Source organism: Heptranchias perlo, chromosome 12, assembly GCF_035084215.1.
Source record: "Heptranchias perlo isolate sHepPer1 chromosome 12, sHepPer1.hap1, whole genome shotgun sequence".
Taxonomy (NCBI): domain Eukaryota; kingdom Metazoa; phylum Chordata; class Chondrichthyes; order Hexanchiformes; family Hexanchidae; genus Heptranchias; species Heptranchias perlo.
Genome location: NC_090336.1, coordinates 59,625,860 through 59,651,092, shown reverse-complemented (window position 1 = coordinate 59,651,092; position 25,233 = coordinate 59,625,860). Strand labels below are relative to the sequence as shown.

Sequence of the window (25,233 nt, the reverse complement as noted above, 5' to 3'; positions counted from 1 at the left end):
ATTGTTTATGCCCCTCAATCAGGTTGCAACTAAAGCATCAGCTTTTGCCGTGCTGCAGGAAATAAGTCTCTCTCCTGACTTCATCACCATCACATATATAACAAAAACTTGTATTCATCAACTAACAATTTACCAGTGTTTTATATCTTCTGATTTGTGTGAATGCTGCTGCTCTAGGATACAGCAACAACTTGCATTTATTTAGCACCTTTAATGTAGAAAAGCATTCTAACGTGCTTCACAGAGACCCAAGCAGAAATAAATGGACGCCGAATAAAGTAGGACATATTAGGAGGGGTGACCAAAAGCTTGGCCACACTGAGGTGGGTTTTAGGGAGAGTCTTAAAGTGTGGTGGACAGAGGGATTTAGGCAAACAATTCCAGAACAAGAGGCCTAGGTGGCTGAAGACATGGCTGCTGATGTTGGTATGAAGGGAGGGAGGGATGGATGTACAAAGGCCAGAATTGGAGGGAGAGAGTGTTTGGGGGCCACAGAGATAGGGAGGAGTTAGGTCATGAAGGAATTTAAACTCGAAGATGAGAATTTTAAATTGGAAGCGTTGGGGGAGCAGGAGCCAATGTTGGTCAGGAAGGACAAGCGTGATAGGTGAGCGGAACTTGGTGCGGGATAGAATATGAGCAGCAGATTTTTGGATGAGCTGAAGTTTACAGAGGGTAGAAGATGAGCGGCCAATCGGGTGAGCATAGAACTAGTCAAGTCTGGAGGTGACAATGGCATGGATGAGGGTTCCAGCAGCAGATTAGCTGAAACAGGGGCAGAGATAGGTGCTGTTACGGAGGTGGAAATAGCCGATCTTTGTGAACAAGAGGTTATGGTGTTGGGTGCTCCACTTGTTGTCGAGTAGAATGCCACGGTTATGAACAGTCTGGTTGAGCCTGAGACAATGGACAGGGAGGGGAATGGGTTGGTGCCAAGGGTACGGAGTTTGTGACAGAGGCCGGTCTTCCTAATGTTTAACGGAGGAAATTACTGCTAATCCAAGACTGGATGTCAGACATCCAGCAATCTGACAACACAGAGACGGGATACATACAAAACCCAATGATTGGAGCTATTTTTGGAGACGTGAAGCAGTGGCTCTGCATGGAAAAGAAAGTACATTATAAAATTAACAATGAATAATACCAGGTAGAAGATTTGTTGCACATTACTTTTGATTGCACAGATGGGGAAGTGCTTCTTTCAGAATCCTAACTGTAAATATCTTTGTTATTTTTTACCACTAATTATTCATTACATACATTTCTTAATGTCAGATGCCATTTGCAATTCATTTGTTCAGTTTCTAATGTTCTCTCGTTCTGTTTGGACAGCATCCTTTGCTTTGGAACATCATGCTGACCCACAGGAACATGTCGTCATCCACAAACCGATACTACACTTAAAACACTTCTCTTGCAGTTATTAAATCTTCAGCAGGGATTCCAGTGGTCACAACTGTGCTTCTTACTAACTTTCACCCTTACTCTGTTGAAGGTGCTAACTCGCTAATGGGGTGGTGATCTCTCCCCAACGCCTCACCCAAGTCACTGCCATTCATGTTTCACCCTTGATAGTGGATGTTGGCTGCTCAACAACGAGGCTCACCGACATTCATATACACGCAGTTTAGTTAGAGATCTGAGATCAGTTAACTCAACACAGATCAAAAATCAAACCTGGCACTTTTTCTGGTTAGTGTCACTCAAATTACTCACTAATAATTTTGTTCCAATTTACAACATTTTCTTAGATCGAGTGATCTCACATTATTACATGTAAAAGAATTTCACTAAACTTTATGCCCTTTTATAAACTTTGCTCAGATTTTTTTTTAAATCTGAATTGTTAACAAATGTTTATTAGTTCACTGTGATCCGTCATACTGTAATGATTTATGAATACATCCTACAACAAAAGTAAAATACTGCAGGTACTGGAAAGCTGAAATAAAAACAGAAAATGCTGGAAAACTCACAACAGGTCAGACAGCATCTGTGGAGAGAGAAACAGTGTTAATGTTTCAGGTCGATATAACTATCTATCTAACTAACATGGATAATGAAATGTTAGGCAATGGAGTGGAGAAAGATTGTCAATTTTGAGGTGATGACTTAATTAAATACAGTTTGCTTCATTTGTTCATATTGGTGTGTAGATCATAAAGATGCAATCCTGTCACCATTTGAAAGTCAAACAGTGTAAATGAATTCTGATTAACTTTCTTAATTTTGACTTTTTCTGTGATGTTTTTTGGAAGTTTTATTTAAATAGTGAGTGTTAAGAACATAATTGGGAGAATTGGATGGGAGGAGTCACTGTGCCCAACAGTGCGAGATAGCTGAATTAATATCAGTAGAAATGCAGTAATTAATTCACAATGCTTCGGTAATCCTGTCATTTTAACTCCGTAGTTCGAGCTTTCTTGTACTGTTGAATACAGGAACTCCTTCAAGCCATTTGCTCTCACAATGTCATAAGTACTCACTCGTTAAAACAAACATTTTCAGTAAATGATTAGAACTAGAAGGACAGAAAGCTCATATTAAAATTAATCCTAATTATCTTTAAAATTACTTGAGTGTTTTTTCTCTCACCAATTTTCTCTGTTCTCCTCCTATCCAGAAAATGACAATTCCTTGCATGGAGTATGGTTCCACAGGTGCTGGATGCTCTCCGCTGCCTTGCCCAGATGTCATTCTTCACGTGTGACCCCAGGCACAGAGTTTTGACAGGCTATTTGACCATAGAGGGTATCACAATTGAGCCCTGACCTCACCCATTTTTCACCCATACGCACCTGCAGCATGGAGTCACCGAATAGTGATCAGGCACAAGAACCCAGCCTGGTTTGCCTCCACTAACCCGGGGCACTGAGGCTAATTGTAGTGTCCTCTCTAAGCCCTGGCTGAGACCAACTAAGTCAACACAGATTGGGGATGCAGCCTGAACTGCCTGGCCTGTCTGACTTGAGTACTGGCTTGGAGTGACGACCGTTAATGCAAATGTTTAGCCAATTTGACCAGCCGTTTAAATGGTATTGGCAGAATCTGCCAATCATCTAATGTTACATTTATGACCAATGATAATTGAACTAAACATCAGACAGAAAATAAAGTATGTCAGCCATGGTTCAGTGGGTAGCACACTGTCATGAGTCAGAAGATTGTCGGTTCAAGCCCCACTCCAGAGAATTAAGCACAAAATCTAGGCAAACGCTCCAGTGCCAGTACCGTGGGAGTGCTGCACTGTCGGAGGTGCCGTCTTTCGGATGAGACGTTAAACTGAGGCCCTGTCTGCCCTCTCAGGTAGATGTAAAAGATCTCACGGCACTATTTCAAAGAAGAGCAGGGGAGTTCTCCCCGGAGTCCTGGCCAATATTTATCCCTCAACCAACATCACAGAAACAGATTATCTGGTCATTTATCCCATTGCTGTTTATGGGACCTTGCTGTATACAAATTGGCTGTTGCGTTTCATACATTACAACGGTGACTACACTTCATAAGTACTTCATTGGCTGTAAAGCACTTTAGGATGTCCCTAGGTCATAAAAGGCGCTAGATAAATGCAAGTCTTTCTTTATGATAATGCCGAATTGTGGTCTGTTCTATCATAAGTGCAGTCAGACTGGAGGTTTGTTTTATAGTACACATAGGTGGTTTAATGTCACATACAGTGGAAGACCTTGTTATATGTTTCTAAAATACAAAAAGGTTAAAATTGTTCCCATACTCAATGTAGAAATTAATTAAATTGAACTATTGGATAAAAGCTATCTTTTATCAACTTATACTGAAGTTTGGAGAGTGAATTTTCAAACTTGGACTGTCATTTGATAGATCAGCAAGGAATAGTTTGGTTTGGCACATTAAGAAGTATTTAGTCCTCAGTTTAAATTTACATGAAACTGAAATAACAGTTTTAATTTTTTTTTTAAATGTGTTTTGGTGATGAACTAATCAAAGTCTTATCCTGGTACTGGCTCATCTACATGAAGTCACCTTCAGCTTGATACATGCTGATCAATGTGTATAATTGGAACATATCAGAAACCACTGTTCTTCATAGAATCTTACAGCACAGAAGGATAAACCTGATCCTGCCTGGCTGGAACCCAAACTTCAGCTCACAGTCTCAAACCACTTGGTCCAGTTTAAATGTGCACGAAGATTCTCAACAATCAATACAGAAAGTTAACATCTTAATATGTTTATACTTTGACACAAAGTGAATTTATAATACAAATTGTTTTTAATTACATATTTTAGTGTGTACAGTATACAAAAAGAAATAACAAAATTGTGTTAAGGTCACTTAAAAGAAAGCTTTAATTGCACCTCATATTAATGTGGAACACAGGTTTTCAATATGGCTCAAGGTTCAGGCAAAGATGGTTAAATCAGCTAAAATCTCCTTCCTAATGTGATCCACTTACAGATAATAACCCTATTTGTCATGTCCTTGATGGTCTAACTTTGGCAATTGCTTAGAAACTATATCAGTAGGGAAGTATAAGACTTTCTCGTTACCAGGATACCATGCTACCTACTGTCGTTTTATCAGTTACCAGTTTGCTAAAAATAAAGTGTAACCAAGATTTTGATAGAAAAAAAGATTGTTTTGATAAAATGGATTCTTTTGACAGTGGAAAACGATTAAAAGAATAATTGAGCTCCTGAAAATAAACTCAGTTTCACATTATTGGCAACATTAATGTTACGAGGAAAAATTATTTTTCAGAATGTTTCTTTATATCTTACAGTTTGCAGATGAGGTCTTGCAGAAATTAATGGGAATATAACTCATTGTGTATATATAAAGTCTTTTGCAAAGTGTGCACTTCCTGTGTCACACCCCTATGCAGTGTATTTTTTTTAATTCATTCATGGGATGTGGGAAGTCAATGGCAAGGCCAGCATTTATTGCCCTTGAAGAAGGTGGTGATGAGCCGCTAGGCCATTTCAGAGGGCAATTAAGAATCAACCACATTGCTGTGGGTCTGGAGTCACATATAGGCCAGACCGGGTAAGGACGGCAGGTTTCCTTCCCTAAAGGACTTTAGTGAACCAGATGGGTTTTTACGACAATCCAGTAGTTTCATGGCCACCATTACTGAAACTAGGTTTTTTTTTATTCCAGATTTTTTTTAAATTTAATTGGCAGGATTTGAACTCATGCCTCTGGATTACTGGTCCAGTAACATAACCACTATGCTACCGTACCCAGTGTATCTTCAAACTCAACATAAACAACATCATGGAAGATCAGCTGGTTTTAAGTAAGATTTGAAATGAATAATGGGTGCCTAGGAGTGATTAGAAGGCAGTGATCTCTTTCATGAATCCCGTGAGCAAGGCCAGATTTTAATAATATGCAATTTGTAAAAGCAGCTCTTATTCTATGTACTTTCTGCTGGTAATGGGTGTCATGCCGACACTGGGACCTATTATGCTTCAGGTAGTCAATGTTTGATCTCAGTACTGAAGAATTAAAATTGATGTATTGCAAGGTTATGGGACAATTGGTTACTGGGGAGTAAGCAGCCATATAGTGAGAGATTTTTTTCCTCGTCATCTGTGTGAAATATGTTGTAAGACTTGCGATTTATTTGGTGTTTTCTCCTGTTGTGATATTTTTATTTGAACAAAATTATTGTACTAAAATGACATGAAAAATATCATGTGCATATCCTTTTTCTTCTGACTTAACATGACTAATCAGAACACGGACCAAGAATAGAAAATCCCATTTATTGCTGCTCTATCTTCATTCTTGCTCATCAAATGGCCTTTTGGGCATAAATGCTGTTGGCACCAAGCAAACATGTCACTACTGCAGTCATCGTCTTGCTCTTTTTAGCTTCAATTTTGAAACAGTAGAATATCCATGCTTATTTGCCCCAAACTAAGTCCTTATTCATTGTATTTTAAACCAATATGTTGGCTTATAGCAATTGCACTACTAATATTCCTTCAGTGTGGTTGTCATTCTACTCCAGGATATTCTTTTAAGAATGCATGAAGTTCATGCAGGTGATTTTAAGCAGCTGTGGGCCCTGTTTCTGCCATAAGTGATGAGTATTAGCATAACGATTACCTGTGCTGAAAGTCATTATGCACAGAAGAAGGACTGAGTAAAACCACCTCCATGAACTTGAATGTGCTCTTAAAATGTACATGCATTCCACAGTGATCTTAAGGCTGTAATCTAATCTCTCAAGTCCTGATACAATGGCACCCCAGTCTTCCATGTGAAAGAGGGGATTCCCCCTCGAGCATATTAAAAATTGTCAGATAATCAGCATACCAAGTTGGCCTCAACTCCTGCTGATCTCTTGACCCGATGGTTCCATTTCCAGATCACTTGTAACCTAGCTGGTTAACTGTTTTTAAACCACAATGATGAAATAATCTATACGACCTTAGAATTTATGGATCACATTCATTGTACAGTACAAGCTGTTTACATACCATGACAGTTGGCACAGCACTACAGATTCATTTTAAGTTGAATCCTGTTGGTCTCATAACGAAACCCCCAATACCTGCTGGTTTTCCGATCTGAACCTAACTTACAAAAAATCTTTCACAGATAAATGGGAATGTGGATAATAGTGAGGATAAATGAGGTTGTAATGTGCACTTTGCAAGCACTGCTGTTTGTTATCTGAACTCCTCATCCATATTAATTATTTTAATTTTCTTCTCTCTTTTAACAGCCCCAAAGTTTGCATAATCTAAACACAATATTGTCAACCTTCATTGTTTGATGTGCTGGGGAAGTATATCATTGTCAAGCAAAGGGAAATAATGATGCAGTTGTGTTATGTGTACAGTAGTCTGAGAATTATGCAAATATTTTTGATATTTCCACACTTACAACATCACAATAATTAGCCATAGATCCTGTTCACTAGTTTCTCAGTCCACATATTTAAAGGTGTTTAAAGTTTCTACTCACTTTGTCAAGAGGGATCTATAGTTGATATAATAATGGGAAAGTAGCAAAGTGCCCTTTTAAATTAATGAAAATTCACATTAAATAGAGTAATGAGCATTTGACAATGTATTATGATAAATGTTTCCAGGTGCGAGCTGACCAAAGCTCATTTGTGCATTTTATTTTAGTCAGCTTACTTGTGGAAATATTTTTTCCCTCACACGTTCAGCCATTTATTGTGCTCTATTTAGTGGATAGTCTTTGTCTTGTACATTTTAAAACATGCCAATGGTACACTTGACAACTATTGAAGTATTGAAAATTAAGCCTCTCATTTGCTGTTAGTTAATACTAAGTATGTTGTGCTGATTTTTTTTTAATACATTTAAAATTGGGGAACAAACTGTTATCTACCAATGTTGTGTCCGTCTTTGTGCATTCGTACTTCACCTAAGAGTAGTTTTTAATTGGTGTTTGCGCTTTACTGCATATTCTTTTTCTTCACTAATACAGCAGTGTATTATAGCGCAAACCTCAGTTTATTTTTAATTGACATTTTATGGAGCCTGAAAGAAACAGAAACAATTATTGAAAATCTTGTTTTTGTTAAAATTACAAATTTTCAATGAGATGAGCTCAGGTGACTAGGACTTTGATCAGGTGTGCTTGCTGTGGCAGTTCATTAACGATATGTTAATTAATCTATGATTTAACACAGAAATGCTGTGGTGGTTCCATCTTTTAAGTTGCTTCATTAAATCATTAATTTTCTAGGAGGTAAGTGAGCCTGACATAATTAAGGCATCTTTGTCTCTGCAGAATATCCCTTTCATATGGTGTCAGGTCACTGAGGTAGTTAATAGAAGAGAGCAACTGCTGTCTCCCAGGGCACATTTTATTTATATGGCTGTGCTGTGAACTTAATTTATTAGTTCATTTTTATTTTTCACTTAAGCAGTTTAGAATGAAATTAAGTTTTTGTTTAGGCTTGGGACTACTGCTTGTAAACAGGACTAGTGCAACAGCTTCCACTTACACATCAGTTGGAAGTCAAAAGACAAGTTTTTCATACTTCACTCAAAACTTAAAACATCCTTATTTGGGCAAATGCTCTGCAATGAGTGTAAATGCATTCAAAAATCATATTAACTTTTTTTTCAAGTTTTTATGTTATGTTGTAGCAGAGTTTGAATAGGTTCATATCAGGTCCAAGTAAAGTATTTAATATTCATTCGCATCTAATGAGGGAGTGGTTTTCCAAACACAATTGTAGTCCAAACAAAATATTTATTGCCCAAGTTATGTGTTTATATAGAGTCAACTCTATTGGCATTTAACAAAGTTTCTCAACTAGGGAAAAGCAGTTCCATCCATGGTAACCCAGATTAGGCAAAGATCACATTTTCCTTTAGGTTATTTGGAGAATGGTGTAAGAAAATGCGTTTTTTTAATAGATGGAGAGTTGCTATGTGTGAAGTTGTGTATTGAGTCCCCTTTTTCATCAAAGACATAAAATTACCAACTGATTGCTAAAGTGTGTTTTTTAATTTGTAACTAACATTTCACACCATTTCTTTTTGACAGTATTATGAACTTTGGTTACGTCAAGCTGCTTCGATCCATACAGAGAGTCATCCGTGAGGAAGGATTTGATGGAGCCTGTCCCCAGGTATGGTGCACAAGCCCTTAGTGTCTTCTGTAATCAAGTAACTAATGTTGTTTTCATAGCGCTCTCCAGGGTGCAGCCGGAAGGGCTTGGAATAATCAACAATGAACAAGCTGTTTCTAAGCACAGATGAAGTAAACAAGCATTGCAAAGACAAGAGTGTGGGTCATATGTTAATATGCATTTGCCTCACGTTTTGAGCTTTGCTCAACTCTATTGGGTACAAGCATTGATGTGCATAAGCAGTGTGCTCTGGCATCATTAGTCACTGAGCACCTAAAAAGGAGCTGTCCAGTAGAGAAAGTGGCTTAGCCCATCTCCACATTAAGCTACATTAGACTTTTTATGTTGATGTTGCAATGAAAATATCTCTGTTATAAAACTGGTAGCCTTGAGGAAACCCTGGCAAGTAAACCTTAGTTTTGTTGCAGGGAAAGATCAACCAACTAAGTTGGCTGAGGCTGGGCCTCAAACTGAAAAAAACTTCATAGTAACATTAGCTATTCAGAATACTTGTGTGTTAATTTAGCTTGTTATTGCTCAGCTCACAATCTCTTCTGAGATTTCGGCACAGATCTGGACAGGCTGTCTTTCCCTGTGGAGGCAAAACCCCTTTGGAGAAGTAAATTGGTCCCTGACAGGCACCTCTCCCCTTCCCAGTGGTAACCATGGCAACAGGCATGTCATAACAGTTCCCACAGTACAGTGTGCCGAGCTCCTTCTGCAGCAAGATGACAGGTCTTCTAAAGCAGGAAATCTCATAGAAAGCAACAGCATATTTGGTGAAGTCTCACACACACACACACACACACACACACACACACACACACACACAGCCCCTAAGAACCTTTCAACAAAGTCATTTCTAACTGAACTGTCTTGCACAATAAGGTTTATTTTTATTAGATATTTTTGCTGTGATTTTTTTTTTGTACTTTGCCTTCTACTGACTTTTACCTCACTTTCCAGAATGCATTTTGATTCTTTGCCACAACCAGTTGCTTATGATCAAACAGCAAAAATTTACACATTGCTTTTTGCGTGTCTAAGCAACAGGTCTCTCCATGAAAGTAAAAGTGTAGAATGAACTATCCTTTTTGGTAGCATGAATCGATTGTGATACCACAGGCAGCTTTTGTTAACAGAATCTTGGCCCAAACCAGCTGGAAGTCTAGCATACGCTGATCCTTTCTTGGCACTTTGCTAGCAGCTATGTTGGCTTTGCAAAAGTGTAGCTCTTATTAAGGTTCTACTGGTATCCTTCCCTGTTGATATGCCAAGGAAACAAGCTGTTTTATGAGCCGGTAGGCAGCTGGAAAGCAAGTCCAGACAGAAACTTCAGAGCTTTGTCACCTGTCCAGTAGCTATTGTAGCTCTCCTAAGTTAAAATGAGAACTGGGTAGAAAGGGTGTCATTTATAAGCAAAACCTTGTTGCTTTGTCATATTCATTTGCACCTCTCTTTCTACAGACTAAACAGAGGAACATCTTGCGGATAGGAATCCATTCATTTGGCTCACTGTTGTGGGGAGAGGATATTGGCCTTAGTGGAAGCCCTGAACATGCTTACAGTCTGACTAAATTTCTGTACGCACTCCGTGGACTTCTCAGAACATCTCTCTCTGCCTGCATTATTACCGTGCCAGCATACCTCATCCAGGTTAGACTTCTTAAGTGGAATTTGTTTCACACACAATTCAAATGCTGTATGTGTTTTGTAGCAGTGGTAAACCATATTTCCATGGAACATTAGTTTGCTTTAATTGGTGGGGTTTCTGGTGGAATTGCTAATATTGTGATTTGCCAGCAACAATCTGCCATTGGAAAAGAAACATTATTCCAGTGGAAGAGTACTCCCTTTACCCTGTTGGTGCTGCCACTTAAAATGTGGATGGCCTGAGCAAACTGCAGCACATGTTCCCACTCTTGTACACAAAATCTGTTTCTCAGAATTGTGCGGGACAGTGTAAAATGCAATAGGTTGAGTGTCACTCTAGCTGACCTGGATGACAGTAGCATCAGGTGAGTCATCTTAAACAAAAAGAAAAAGTACTCTCTGGGCAGAATAAACCAGAGTACTGAATATGCCAGTGTCTTAATTGGTGCCATGGAGGTCAACCAAGAAATTGCGGGTGCATTCACACTGCACACAGAGTGAACTGGGAGCGAATTGCTCTTGAATTTGGAGAGCCAGTTCACACTTGTTGTTCCAAACCTATTCTCACTTCCTTATTCTGAAACTGGTTTTCATGTCCTCTGATGTTGTGAGGTCATGAAGTTCTACGGCTGCCTGCAACAGCAAAGTAGATTTTGAAACTGAACTGCTAAAGACCATGTTTGCACTGTGTCAAGTATCTAAAACCCTCCGTTCCAAGTGTGGTCGGGAATCAGATCACTTACCTGCCTTTGTGCTTACATCTTTGCGTTAGATTTGCAGGGACGCTAAAGTTGGTGTGTAAGGTGCATCCTTACAAAAATGCTACAAATAAGCTGGGTGTAAATTGTAAATCTTCACTTTTTGTAGTGGCCAATTGTATTTGGTAATGGCTTCAGATTGGAGTCATTTTTTTAATGAATCCTATCAACACAATAAAGGAATTTACGCTTGTAGCTAACACATTTAATGGTTACAAAGACTTAATGTAGCAGATAATTATTGATTACATTAATGTATTTAAAGTTCAGCATGTTTCAACGGTAAAATGTCTTTTAGCTGCATCTAAGGTAAATGGATTGTTCAGAAAGTAGAGCACTACCTGATCATGTTTGAGGGTAATAAAAATCATTCACTCTAAAGACTTTGAGAAACACAATGGCATCATTGCCTTGATTAATAGCAATTTCTTTTATAGGCTTGCTTAAAATATAGAGACATTATCAAGTCATTAAAGAGTAATTTTTAAAATACTCATTTTTTTGTTCACAAGATGTGGGCAACACTGGCAAAGCCACATTTATTGCCCATTCCTAGTTGCCGAAGAAAGTGGTGGTGAGCTAACTTCTTGAACTGCAATGGTTTCTCTTCCCGCACCATTACCTCTGGAGTCCCCCAAGGATCTATCCTTGGCCCCCTCCTATTTCTCATCCACATGCTGCCCCTCAGCGACATCATCCGCAAACACGATGTCAGGTTCCATGTACGCGCTGACGACACCCAGTTTACCTCATCACCACCTCTCTCAACCTCTCTACTGCCTCAAATTTGTCACGCTGCTTGTCCGACATCTAGTATTGGATGAGCAGAAATTTCCTCCAATTAAATATTGAGAAGACCAAAGCCGTTATCTTCGGTCCCTGCCACAAACTCTGTTCCCTCGCCACTGACTCTCCCTGGCCACTATCTGAGGCTGAACCAGACTGTTCACAACCTTGGCATCCTAATTGACCTTGAGCTGAGCTTCCGACCCCAAATCTTCTCCATCACCAAGACCACCTACTTCCACCTCCGTAATATCGCCCATTTCCGCCCGTGCTTTAGCTGATCTGCTGTTGAACCCCTCATCCATTCCTTTGTTACCTCTAGACTTAACTATTCCAATGCTCTTCTGGCTGGCCTCCCATTTTGCACTCTCCATAAACTTGAGCTCATCCAAAACTCTGCTGCCCATATCCTAACTCGCACCCAGTCCCGTTCACCCATCACCCCTGTGCTTGCTGACCTACATTGGCTCCCGGTCCGGGAACTCCTCAGTTTTAAAATTCTCATACTTATGTTCAAATCCCTCCATGGCTTCGCCCCTCCCTACCTCTGTAACCTCTTCCAGCCCTACAAGGCTCAAGATCTCTACGCTCCTCCAATTCTTGCCTCTTGTGCATCTCTGATTTTAATTGCTCCACCATTGGCGGTGGTGCCCTCAGCTGCCTAGGCCCTAAGCTCTGGAATCCCCTCCCTAAACATCACTGCCTCTCTACTTTTCTCTCCTCCTTTAAGAGCTCCTTAAAACCTACCACTTTGATTAAGCTTTTGGTAACCTGTCCTAATATCTCCTTACGTGGCTTGGTGTCAAATTTTATTTGAAAATCGCTCCTGTGAAGCACCTTGGGATGTTTTACTATATTAAAGGCGCTATATAAATGCAAGTAGTTGTTGAGTTTTTCACCCTGTAGGAAAAAGTACTAATTAACACTAATGAAGAGCCAGCGGAAGAGAAACCTTTGTCAACAGCAAGAGAAATTCATGCCGCTCTAGTACAGAAAACCTCTTGAAAATATGCTCAATGCATTAACAGCCCTGTCTACTTCTTTCCCATGCCCTCTGCACATAATCCTTCAACCTTCCCTTGTTAACACAACATCCACTGAGTGAGGTCTACTTCCTCTGATACGTCTGTGTGGCTAGGCCTCTGCTCAGTACCTCAAAATCTCTCTCAGATCTCCACTGGCAACAGGCTCTTACCTGTAACATTGTTACCACCATGGAGTGAACCCTGCGTGTCAAGTACTTCTATGGTGTTCTAGAGGGGAAATGTTCCTGCTGCTACTCTTCCTCTTGTTCATGAGAGGTGCCAACAATTGAACTTATGGACTGTTCGCTTGTGAAGAGAGCATACAGGACAACAGAGAGCGAGTTAATATTATTTTGCAGTCAAGGCAACATATTGTTACATAAATATTTTTCTTTACTAGCTGGATGCTGCGATATTTCCCATAGGCTTGCTATGCTCTCACATGACACAGACATAGGCATGCAAATACTTTTGGGTTGCTATGAGGAACCTAACCCTTATTAACTGATAAACTCAACTAGATAGGCTAAACAGGGCCGAAGGGTTCTTCTCCCAGAACCATTCCGCTCCAGTGAGACTTTGGGCTTTGGTCTTATAAGCTAACTTGCCTAGAAAAAGGAAAATATTTACTTTTAAAGAACCACGCTAACGAACAGATGTAGCTGTTTTAACTGTAGGGGTGAGTCGGGAGTAGGACCTTCAGTTCTGAGGACAAGCCAATCATGCATTGGAAATACCAATTCATTCACACCATTTCAAACACAGACATGAAAGACAATGGGGGTACGTACCCACATAATGTTTTCCTCTCTACTTTCAGTCACCGGCCTTTATTGCACAGTCTGTGCTTTTCTTACAAGTGCATGAGTTTACAGTATCAGCCAGGTTGACTTTTCCCTGTATACAAGGTTGTGCACTGTTTGTAGCCCATTTGCATATTAATTTCAGATGTCACACCACATTCGCATCATGTCATGATGGCATGAGGCAGCTTGCCAGAGGTGGCCTCACGATCCATATCTGTCCTTTGATCCTTTGTTTAGGTATTAGTATTGGCTCACTTTTGTGCAAGTTATTGAACTTTATCCTGATGTCATCCATAATGGGGGAGGGAGATTGGGTGAATCTGTCAGCAACCTCATAGTGGCACACTTGTGCCTAGTCTCGGTGTTTTATAACCAACTCGAAAAGAGCTTGTCTCCTATCCAAGAAACTCGGTGAAGCAACCCTTTTTCGTGTGCAGAAGGGACATAACAGCCCTGGAACTTCACTCTCTGTTCTGCATTATGTATATGAGGCAAATAGCTAGTTTGCCACTTTAGATACAAGTCTGGTTTGTCACATTGTTAACTTTCCTTCATTATTGTAAACAATTTTACAACACCAAGTTATAGTCCAGCAATTTTATTTTAAATTCACAAGCTTTCGGAGACTTCCTCCTTCCTCAGGTAAAGCCTTCATTATGTAAGGCTTTCGTAATTACCCATGCGTCAATGTGTATTCACACCTACTACAAAACCGTCTACTTCCACCTCTGTAATATCGCACGTCTCCGCCCCTACCTCAGCTCATCTGCTCCATGCCTTCATTACCTCTAGACTCGACTATTCCAATGCTCTCCTGATCGCTCTCCCATCTTGCGCCTTCCATAAACTTGAGCTCATTCAAAACTCTGCTGCCTGTATCTTAACCGGCACCAAGTCCCGTTCAACCTTCACCACTTTACCCTCTGACCTACATTGGTTCCCGGTCCGGCAATGCCTTGATTTAAAATGCTCATCTTTGTTTTCAAATCCCTCCATGGCCTCGCCTCTCCCTATCTCTGTAACCTCCTCCAGCCCTACAATCCTCCGAGATCTCTGCGCTCCTCCGATTATGGCCTCTTGGGCATCCCCGATTTTCATCACTTCGCTGTTGGCAGCCATGCCTTCAGCTGCCTCGGCCCTAAGCTCTGGAATTCCCTCCCTAAATCTCTCCGCCTCTCTACCTCTCTCTCCTCCTTTAAGACGCTCCTTAAAACCTACCTCTTTGACCAAGCTTTTGGTTACTTGTCCTAATATCTCCTTATGTGGCAAATTTTGTTTGATAACGTTCCTATAATGCACGTTTTACTACATTAAAGGCGCTGTATAAATGCAAGTTGTTGTAGTGTGTCTGAAAGGCCCAATCTGAAGAAAGGGAAATGCATTAATTTCCCAATGTGACCACAGAACCACCAAGCTAGATGTTGGAGGTCGTGTGAAGAACACGTTTGCAACATGCATTTAGTTGCACCTTTAACATACAAAACTCCCAAGACATTTTACACAGGACCAATAAAAGGACAGAACACTATGCCAAGAATGAGAAATAGTGGGAAGTGATTGAACAGTTGGGGAGGAAAGATGCATGTTGAGAAAATTTTTAACGAAGGTGAGAGAAGTAAAGAGGCAGAGTAGCCTTTAAATGGAATTCCAGAGAACAGGGCCTAGGCAGCTGAAAATTCTACCTCCATTGGTTAGGCGGAGTGACAAAGAGAGACTCAGGAGACCAGAGTCAGAAGATCAAAGGATGAAGGAGGTAGACTAAGTCTGGAACAGGTTGTATTGGTAGAGTGAATTGAGGCCCTTGGAGGAATTTGAAAATGAAGATTTTAAATTAAATGCGTTTGTGGATAGGTAGTCAGTGTGATTTGGTAAGGATAGGAGTGGTAGACGAGCGGGGATTAGTGCAGAACAGGATACAAGCAACTGCATTTTAGACATTCAGGCACAAGGCAGTCGTGCTATGTTCCACATATTTTGTATTTACCCCAAATTATCTAAAGTTAGCATTTGTAGAGTTCAATGAACTTGTATATAGTATAAATAGCACATACAAATCCCAGTAGTTTTATTATATTTTTCTCTTTGGTTACGTGCTTAGGTTTACTTTATACTACAGGTATTGGAACTACTACTGGGAATTGCATAACATCTATTTATACCATGGCTCTGAAGTGATGATACAACGGCTATTTGATTATATTTTTTCATAAAACTACTTCAATTTTATTACAGTTATATGGCACAGGCTAGCTCAAGTCTCATTAAAAACACCAGAGATGCTCACTAACTAACCCATTTCCTTCAATTTTTCTGCCTTTCTTTCCTCCCTCAACTTCTCCATTCATATAAACCCCCCCACCCACATCCACAGCCTCATCAGCATGAAGCCTTCCTTCCTCCAAGGTTACAATTGACAACAAGGCCATTATTTCCTCATCTCTCTCGGTGATCACATCCCCCTACAAGCCTCTAACCACTATAATCCCCTCTTTCGACCCTGGGAACAATCTACCTCCACAGTTCCCAACTCCACTACTCTGGCCTGCCATGGAACTGACTTCAGTGATTTTTGTCTCTGTATTCAGCAGGTGTTTTGCTTCAACTTTCACCAGCCTCATCCAAATCAAATCCCAGGCAGTCTACCACCCTCACCATCCCCCCTGGTACAATAGGCACCTCCATGATCCCAAATTTGTGGGCCACAGACTGGAGCACACTTGGAATGTGACTGACCTCACTGTCAACAACCAGATCTGGCTTGGCCATCTTGAGCAGTATTGCCTCTCAATCTTCATGGCCAAATCCTCCAATTACTCTGGGCTCAACCTGGGTGATGAGAACAATGCCAAGCTCCTTTTCTCCAGCATTAACCATCTCATTCCACTTTCCTCCCTGTGTATACCTGATATTGGATATGAGGCTCTAATGGACTGTTTGTATCCAAAATTCAGCCCATCTACTCACCCCTTTCTCTCCATCATCCTTGCACCTTTAACCTCCCTCCAAATCCATCCCCACCCCCATGCTTTTTCATCTCACACCCCTCTCCAAAGCCCACATCAGACTCATTACTTCCATAAAGTCCACTATCTACACTCTAACCCCATCCCAATCTAGTTTCTGACTATCCAATTTTGCTTTCTTAGTGCTATGTTAACTGATATTATCTGTTTCTCCATGCTCAATCTTTGTTCCTCCCTTCTGAAATCACTGTTATCACCTTCCTCCTTAAAAAACCCATCCTTTACCATCGTATCTTGGCTAACAATTACTGTAAACCTAACCTATCTTTCCTCATATTGAATGCTTTGTTGCCACCCAGCTATAAGAACATAAGAAATTGGAGCAGGAGTAGGCCGTACAGCCCCTCGAGCCTGCTCCGCCATTCAATAAGATCATGGCTGATCTTCAACTCAACTCCACTTTCCTGCCCTATCCCCATATCCCTTGCTTCCCCCAGAGTCCAAAAATCTATCGATCTCAGTCTTGAATATACTCAATGACTGAGCATCCACAGCCATCCGGGGAGAGAATTCCAAAGATTCACAACCCTCTGCATGATGAAAATTTTCCTCATCTCGGTCCTAAATGGCCCACCCCTTATCTTGAGACTATGATCCCTGTTCTGGACTGTCCAGCCAGGGGAAACAGCCTCTCAGCATCTACCCTGTCAAGCCCTCTAAGAATGTTATATGTTTCATTGAGATCACCTCTCATTCTTCTAAACTCCAGAGAATATAGGCCCATCCTATTCAATCGCTCCTCATAGGACGACCCTCTCATCCCAAGAATCAATCTAGTGAACCTTCATTGCACCACCTCTAAGGTAAGTATATCCTTCCTTAGGTAAGGAGACCAAAACTATTCACAGTACTCCAGGTGTGGTTTCACCAGCCCTATATAATTGCAGCAAGACCTCCTTACTCTTACACTCCAACCCCCTTGGCAATAAAGGCTAACATACAGTTTGCCTTCCTAATTGCTTGCTGTACCTGCATGTTAACTTTCAGTGATTCGTGTACAAGGGCACCCATATCCCTCTGAATACCAACATTTCTTAGTCTCACATTTCCTCACATTATGCTCCATCTGCCACCCTCGCGCCCACTCACTTAACTTGTCTGTATCCCTTTGCAGCCTCTTTGCGTCCTCCTCACTTCTCTCACCACTCCTTTGTCAAGCCCCTCCAGTCCAGCTTCTGGCCAGGTCTGAGAGTACTTTAGCCAAAATCACCAGTGACATCTTGCATGGCTGCACCATAGCGCAATGTTCCTTCTCACCCTCGTTAAACTTTCTGCTGCTTTCAGCAGTGTTGACCATGCCAGTCTCCTACACTAACTCTTACCTGGTCTACATACATTCGTGGTTTTATTCTTACCTGACACATTGCAATTTTTCCATTTGCTCAAAACGTGTCTCCTCCTATGTCTTTTGCATAACCATCCTTAGACTCTTCCTAATTATCACATGTACCTCAGCACCATCATCCACAAGTAAGAGTTTAGCATCCACCATTATGCTGACAACACCCAACTCTTTCTCTCTGCTGCCTCCATTGTCCCCATGACAGTTGTACTATCTAACTACCTATTCGATATCAAGTCTTGTATGAGTCAAAACTTTCTATAGCTCAGCAATGATGAAACTAAAACTACCTTATTCAATTCTTGCTAACACCTGGGTGCGTCTGACTCTGATTCCACCAACCTCCCTGGTTGCTCACTCAAAGAATCTGGTGATGTGCATTCTTAGTATTCTCTTCAACCTTGAGCTGAGCTTTCTGTCCCACATTCGGTCTGTCACTAAAACCACTGCCTTCAACCTCCAAAACATTGCTCGCTTACACCACGACGTTCAATCCACTACTTCTGAAACCCTCAATCAAGCTTCCTTCACCTTTAGGATCAGTTTCTCCAATGCTCCCTTCACTTATCTCCTGACTCTGTTCTTCAATCTTCAACTAATCCAGAATTGTTGAGTCCTCCTGGACATTTTCAAAAGGCCTTCAATAAGGTACAGCATTGTAGACTCGTGACTATATGGAGTCAGAGGACAGATAGCAGAATGGATAATAAGTTGGCTACAAAACAGAAAACAGAGGAGGGGTTAAGGGTAGCTACTCAGACTGGCAAACGGCGAGAAGTGGTGTTCCACAGGGAACCACTGGGTGCTGGAACCACTGTTGTTCACAATTTACATTAATGATTTGGATTCGGGAATCGGAAGTACAATTTCAAAATTTGCAAACGACACCAAATTGGGGGGTATAGTTAATACAAAGGAAGAATGCGTCAAAATGCAAGAGGACATTATAAACTTGCAGATTGGGTGGGTAATTGGCAAATAGATTTCAATATAGATAAGTGTGAGGTGATGCATTTTGGTAGGAAGAATAAGGAGGCCACATACTGCTTGGATAAGAAGAGTCTAAACGGGATAGAGGAGCAAAGCGATCTAGGGGTACAGATACACAAATCTCTAAAAGTAGTGATGCAGTTTAATAAGGCCATTAAAAAGGCAAATCAAGCATTGGGGTTCATTTCTAGAGAGATAGAATTGAAAAGCAAAGAAGTTAGGTTAAACTTGTATGGAACCTTTGTTTGACCACACTTAGAATATTGTTCATAGTTCTGCTTGCCATATTATAGAAAGGGTATAAAGACATTGGAGAGGATGAGAAAAAGATTCACAAGGGTGATACCAGAACTGAGAGGGCATCCTTATCAGGAAAGGCTGAACAGGCTGGGGCTCTTTTCTGTATAAAAGAGAAGGCTAAGGGATGACCTGAAAGAGGTCTTTAAGATAATGATAGGGTAGACGTAGCGAAAATGTTTCCACTTGTGAGGGGAGTCCAAAACTAGAGGTCATAAATGTAAGATGGTCGCTAATAAATCCAATAGGGAATTCAGGAGAAACTTCTTCACCCAGAGTGGTAAGAATGTGGAAAGCACCACCACAAGAAGTAGTTGAGGCAAATAGCATAGATGCATTTAAGGGGAAGCTAGATAAGCATAAGAGGGAGAAAGGAATAGAACGGTATCCTGATAGGGTTAGATGAAGTAGGGAGGGAGGAGGCTCGTGTGGAGCATAAACGCCGGCACAGACCATTTGGGCCGAATGGCCTGTTTCTGTGCTGTAGTTTCGATGTTACTCGATGACTTTCATCAGCCTTGTCCTCTCCAGGCTCCACTGGAAATCGTTTTCACAGTATCCTTATCCTTACTTTCAAATCCCTCCATGACTTCACCTCACCCTCTTTAAGTAATCGTCTACAGTCATATGCCCCAGCCCACACTCTCCCTTATTCTAACTCTGGATTATAGCTTGTTACCCTCTTCCTCCATATCTCTATCAGAGCCTTCTTTCTTTCACTCTCCATTCCTAAACTTACCAACTCTCTCTCTCTCTCTCTCTCTCTCTCTCGCTCCCTACTTTTTCTGTCATTTGGCCTCTTCAATATATTCAACAGCAGTTTGCATTTATATTATGCTTCTCACATAAATGAATGTTCCAGAGCACTTTATAATTACCAATACTGTTGCACAATTTCACAACACTTACATATGCTAATTTATTAGAATACTACTAATGCTACTGACTAAGAAGAATGAACCTGCGCTTATATATCACCTTACCACATGCTCAGAGCACCCCAAAGTGCTTTGCATCCAATTAATTATTTTCGAAGTGTAGCCACTGTTGTTTTGTAGACAATTTGCACACAGCAACATTCCACAAACAGCAAATGATCTGTTTTTGGTGCTGTGGATTGAGGGAAGAATATTAGTAGGATAGTGGGAGAACTCTCTGCTCTTCTTCGAAAGGGGCTTGGGATCTTTTATACTCACTAGCAGATGGGGCCTGGGTTTACCATCTTATCTAAAAGGCAGAATAGAACGCTTTTCACCAATAGTGTCGTCCCAGATGCTGTTAATTGCAGAGCCGCAAAACCCATTTCACGAATAGCAAATGTGAAAGCAAATATTTATGTAGTTCATGTTCTACCCACACCTGTCTCTTATTATTGCATTGCCTCAGTGTTGATATTTCATACCACAGCACAGTCACAATTCTTGCCCTAATAAACAACAAAATTGTAGAACTTTCTGACATAATCTGTTTTTTCCAACAGATGATGGTCTCCACAGTATTCCAAAAGCTTTTTTGCCATCCTTTAAACAAACAGAAATGATATGTTGACCCTAGTGTAGCTAACATTTTAGCCAGTTAGTGTAGTGCAAACTTAAAACAAAATGGTTGTAAAAACCAATCCAACTCCTAATCCAGTACTTATCATTCCTTACCCTTGAGCTAGGATGAAGTCTACTCAGAGCTTGTCTAGTTTAGTACTTATTGGTTGAGGGTATTCTCTAATAATTTTTAACAATGCCATTTTGAATTCATGTCTGTTCCTGAATACATTAACCCAGCAGTACTTTGTGTGAAAGACAAGACTTCAGATTGAGGTTTTGCCATAACACAACATGCCATCTATCAATGTGACACTAGCAATAAGGTGATGAATTTCCTTGTGGCACTGCACTTCACAACAGGCTTCAAGTCACCCTCTGGGTGCACAGATTTAATTCTCTGTAAAACTCAACAGCTATGATTTGGAAAGTGCTATACATAGTTTTCTGTTTTTTGCACTAATCTGCGCTAATGTTCCTTAATTTAATTTAGCGTTTTGTTTGGCCAAAAAATCAACAACTCCCTAGCAAATTACCACATATTTGCTGACATGTTCACGTTACCAGCTGAAATAACCAGCCAAATCCATAGCAACTTCAATGAGTCTATGTTCTATTGCAGAACTTACTGGAATTCTGATACTGCTATTGTGAATAGCTTTTGACATACAGTGGAAGCTTCATTTTCTGCACTTCAATTATCACCCTTCCCAGTTACTGACCAAAATTTCCATGGGGCAAAACTCTGCAGGAGTTATCATTTCCTTGCACAGCCCCGCCTGCCCATATTTCACCTCCTTTTCCTGGTGAATAAATATTTCTTTTGTTTGTATTGTAGTCATCCTCATGCTAGAGTATTCCTGTACCATGTATCTAGGACTAAAATTTGGGATTCTCGATTGTCAGCCAAGTTCAAATATCCAACATGGAGACCCCTTCCATTCAGGTGGAGAGCCTGAGAGAAATAGGAACCCATTTGTATTTTCCATCGCATGAACTCACTTCTAGCCACTCTCAATATAACTTGTGCAGATGGATTCTACTCAAGTTGGCTTATCCTGAGCAAAGAGTGATCTCTGAGTGGTTGAAAGTAAGTGGAAGAGAGACTGAGACAGGCCCTGCTACAAACTGGACTTGTTTCCATTTATTTTTGACTTCAAAAGCTGCATAATTATGAAACCTTCCATACTTATTAGCAAGAATTGTGTTTTAAAGATGGAAGATTGTTACTAATTATGTGAACCACTACACTTTTATTGCTTCGAGCATACATCAGTTTTGCCTCAGCTGCACTGCTCAAAATTTTTATTGATTTCAGTAACGTAAAAATAAAAATGTACTCTTATACAGCGGCACATCATGTTTCCAAGCACTTGAATTACTTTGAGTATTGTTATGTAGGATAATAATGACTTTTCAGCAAGCAAATTGGAGAGAAAGAAACCTTCAAATAATGGATCCAACTAATGGCGGAATCTTAAAGGACATCCATTTCATGGTAAGTATTTACTATACTCTAAGGATAGTTACAGATGGGTCAGATTTGTTATCAGTATCATCCTTATTCACAGGCTGAGCCCAATTAAAATTACTTTAGAAAGATAGATGATGCCACTTTGAGTTTGTTTTCTGACAAGTCATGGACGTCATAGCTTCCTGTTTAAAAAAAACTGGTGGCCCCTCTCCCTACCCCCATTGAAGTGTTTAGTACATTGACTGACATCACTATGTCTGTTCCTGATGTAATCACCACAGAAAGTAAGATCACATATTGCTGAAAGTGTTTGGGATTGTATTATCTTATTTAGATGTGTTGATAATGCATTGTAGGCTATTATGACTCCCTACTTGCATTTATATAGTGCCTTTCACATCCCAAAGCGCTTCACAGCCAATGAAGTACTTGTGAAGTGTAGTCACTGTTGTAATGTAGGAAACACAGCAGTAAGGTCCCGCAAGCAGCAATGAGATAAATGACCAGTTAAACTGTTCTGCTTGTGTTGATTGAGGGCCTAGGCACCGGGAGAACTCCACTACTCTTCTTCGAATAATGCCATGGGAATTTTTACGTCCACTTGAGAGGACAGGGACTCAGTTTGATGTGTCTCCCCAGTTGTTCATAGCCTATAAAACTATCACGGCCTCAATATCAAGAAAATAAAGTGATTGGTATAGTGCATTACATTGGGTCTTGTTGGAGGAGAGGCAAGATTAACATGTAACTGGTTCGTTCTTAATTTTCCACCACCGCATCAACAGTCTTGTAAATTGATGCAGACGTAAACTCCTCCAAATGCACCAAATCCCACAATTCTTTTTATATCACCAAGCTTGTCCTTGGAGCTATGCTGTGGGATGAACTAAAGTAGTCCAGCTGGTTTAAAAAATTTGCAGCAATACTTGAATTCGAAGATGTACCAGAAGTTTAATTAAGTTCAACAAATAACTTGATTGCAGTTAATGGGTGTGGAATATTTATCATGGGGGAAAGGGTCTGTCATCTAGGACAAATATTTCTAACTTCTTCACTTTACTACGGTCTCAAGGGGTGTAGGAAGTTCCAGAACTCCTAATTATCATGGATTTCATGCTAACAAAGTTATACAAGAAACTCTCACCAGCAGCCTAGAAACAAGGCAGAGTTACAGTTCTTAAACTGTACAACCAAATAAAAATTTATGCTGTAACTCTCATAATATGGCTTATATTACCAAATGAAGCAGTACAAACATTCTAAACTCACATTTTCAATAAGCACAAGAAAAATCCATCCAAACATTTTTTACATAAATATATATATATATATATATATAATGAGATGACAGAGAAGAAAAATAGGAGTATGATGAACTAAAAGGCTTATGTATGATGCAAATTACCTATAATTAATCTAGACAAAAGTAGAGACAAAGGACAATTAGCTAAACGTGTTAATGCTCGAAGTTCTGTGGAGACATGTCAAATCAGCTGTATAAAATTAAAATGATTGTGATAGGTAAAGTTCAATAGGTCCAAATGAGTACGGTCAGTGCCTGCAGATTTAAACTTGATGCCAGGCACAGTTAAGCATAAATGTCTGTGCAGTTAGACTAACTGGTCTTTCACTACTGTTACAAGCAAATTGAAGATGACCATGTTCCACATATATATAGCATTAAGAAGTTTTTTCCATAAGGAAACATTCTGGACCCAACTGCGTCATGGTAGCAGAAATTGTGCAGCAATTGTGGGTGTATTTAGATAAGACTACCCCTGGACTTCCATGCAGCACATAAAAGAGGACAAAGAATCTTGCATTCAGTCGGACTATCTACAATCAAGTTATTTGTTGAATTTAATGAGGCTTATCATAGAATCATAGAAATTTACAACACAGAAGGAGACCATTTGGCCCATCGTACCTGTCCTGCTATCTTCTAGTACATCTATGACCTTTGAACTCAAACTTTGCTCCAGACTTTTTAACCAGCTGGACTACTTTGATTTGCCTTAAAGTATCGCATCAGAAGCAGCTTTTGTATGCTCCAAGATCACGACTTTGTGATATTTTTAAAAATCTAGGATTTGGCGCATTGGATTAGTTTACTTCTGTATCAATTTACAAGACTGTTGATGTGACAGTAGAAAGTTAAAAGTTATTGTTAGAAGGTCTTTTCATATACCTCTAGCCTCATCTTAAAGAAGATAACAGCCAGTAGCATGGAGATTAGTATTGGTATGTATGGATCATCTATTTTGATGTGAAGTCCTCTTGTATAAAAAAAAACCCTTTTCCCCCAAGAAATGTGTTATGTAAAGGATGACCTAAGAGGGGGTTAGTATTACATATTGTTTGCTAAGTACAAGTGTTTAAAATGACACCGATAGTTTAGAACAAACTTTCTATGCGAATTGTGCATCCAAGCATTATAATACTAAAGTTGCACTTTGATACATGCTGGTATGAACTGTTAACTATGGGCAAAAGATTGCATAAATTACAATAAAAGAAGAAAAGTCTGTTCAGAGTTACGAACAGAAGGCTATCATTGAGTATGAGGTAAAGCAATTGCAGGAGAGCCGCAATTATATATGAACATGTTGATTGAACCATGTTATCATATCATATGTTGATAGAGGGAGTGGGGGGACAGACAAGTGCAGTTCAGTAGCATGAATATATATTAACATGTTGATAGAGTTATTGGGCACTTACTCTGGGTCATCTGAAAACAAGCTAGTGTTAAGTTGAGCTGATACTGATTATCATTGGGCACACCCTTGAGTGACTCATTTGAAAATCTAACTCCTTGTTAAGTAGCTTCAGCCACATTCCATGATATCTTTGTCCTGTTTTGCACAGACTGGTAATTGCTAAGCTTGGATGAAGCCCAATGCAGCAGTGAACATCTACAAGTGATCCC

General features: G+C 40.1%; 1 protein-coding gene across 1 annotated transcript in view; it reads left to right on the top strand.

The window, feature by feature from the left end:
* The window catches only part of elp4 (elongator acetyltransferase complex subunit 4), a 201,724-nt gene that overhangs the window by 82,092 nt on the left and 94,399 nt on the right, over nt 1-25,233 (top strand). Inside the window, exons 6-7 of the mRNA XM_067994193.1 lie at nt 8,528-8,612; nt 10,080-10,268. Of these exons, the coding sequence (XP_067850294.1) occupies nt 8,528-8,612; nt 10,080-10,268 (274 nt within the window). The remainder of the gene's footprint in view (nt 1-8,527; nt 8,613-10,079; nt 10,269-25,233) is intronic.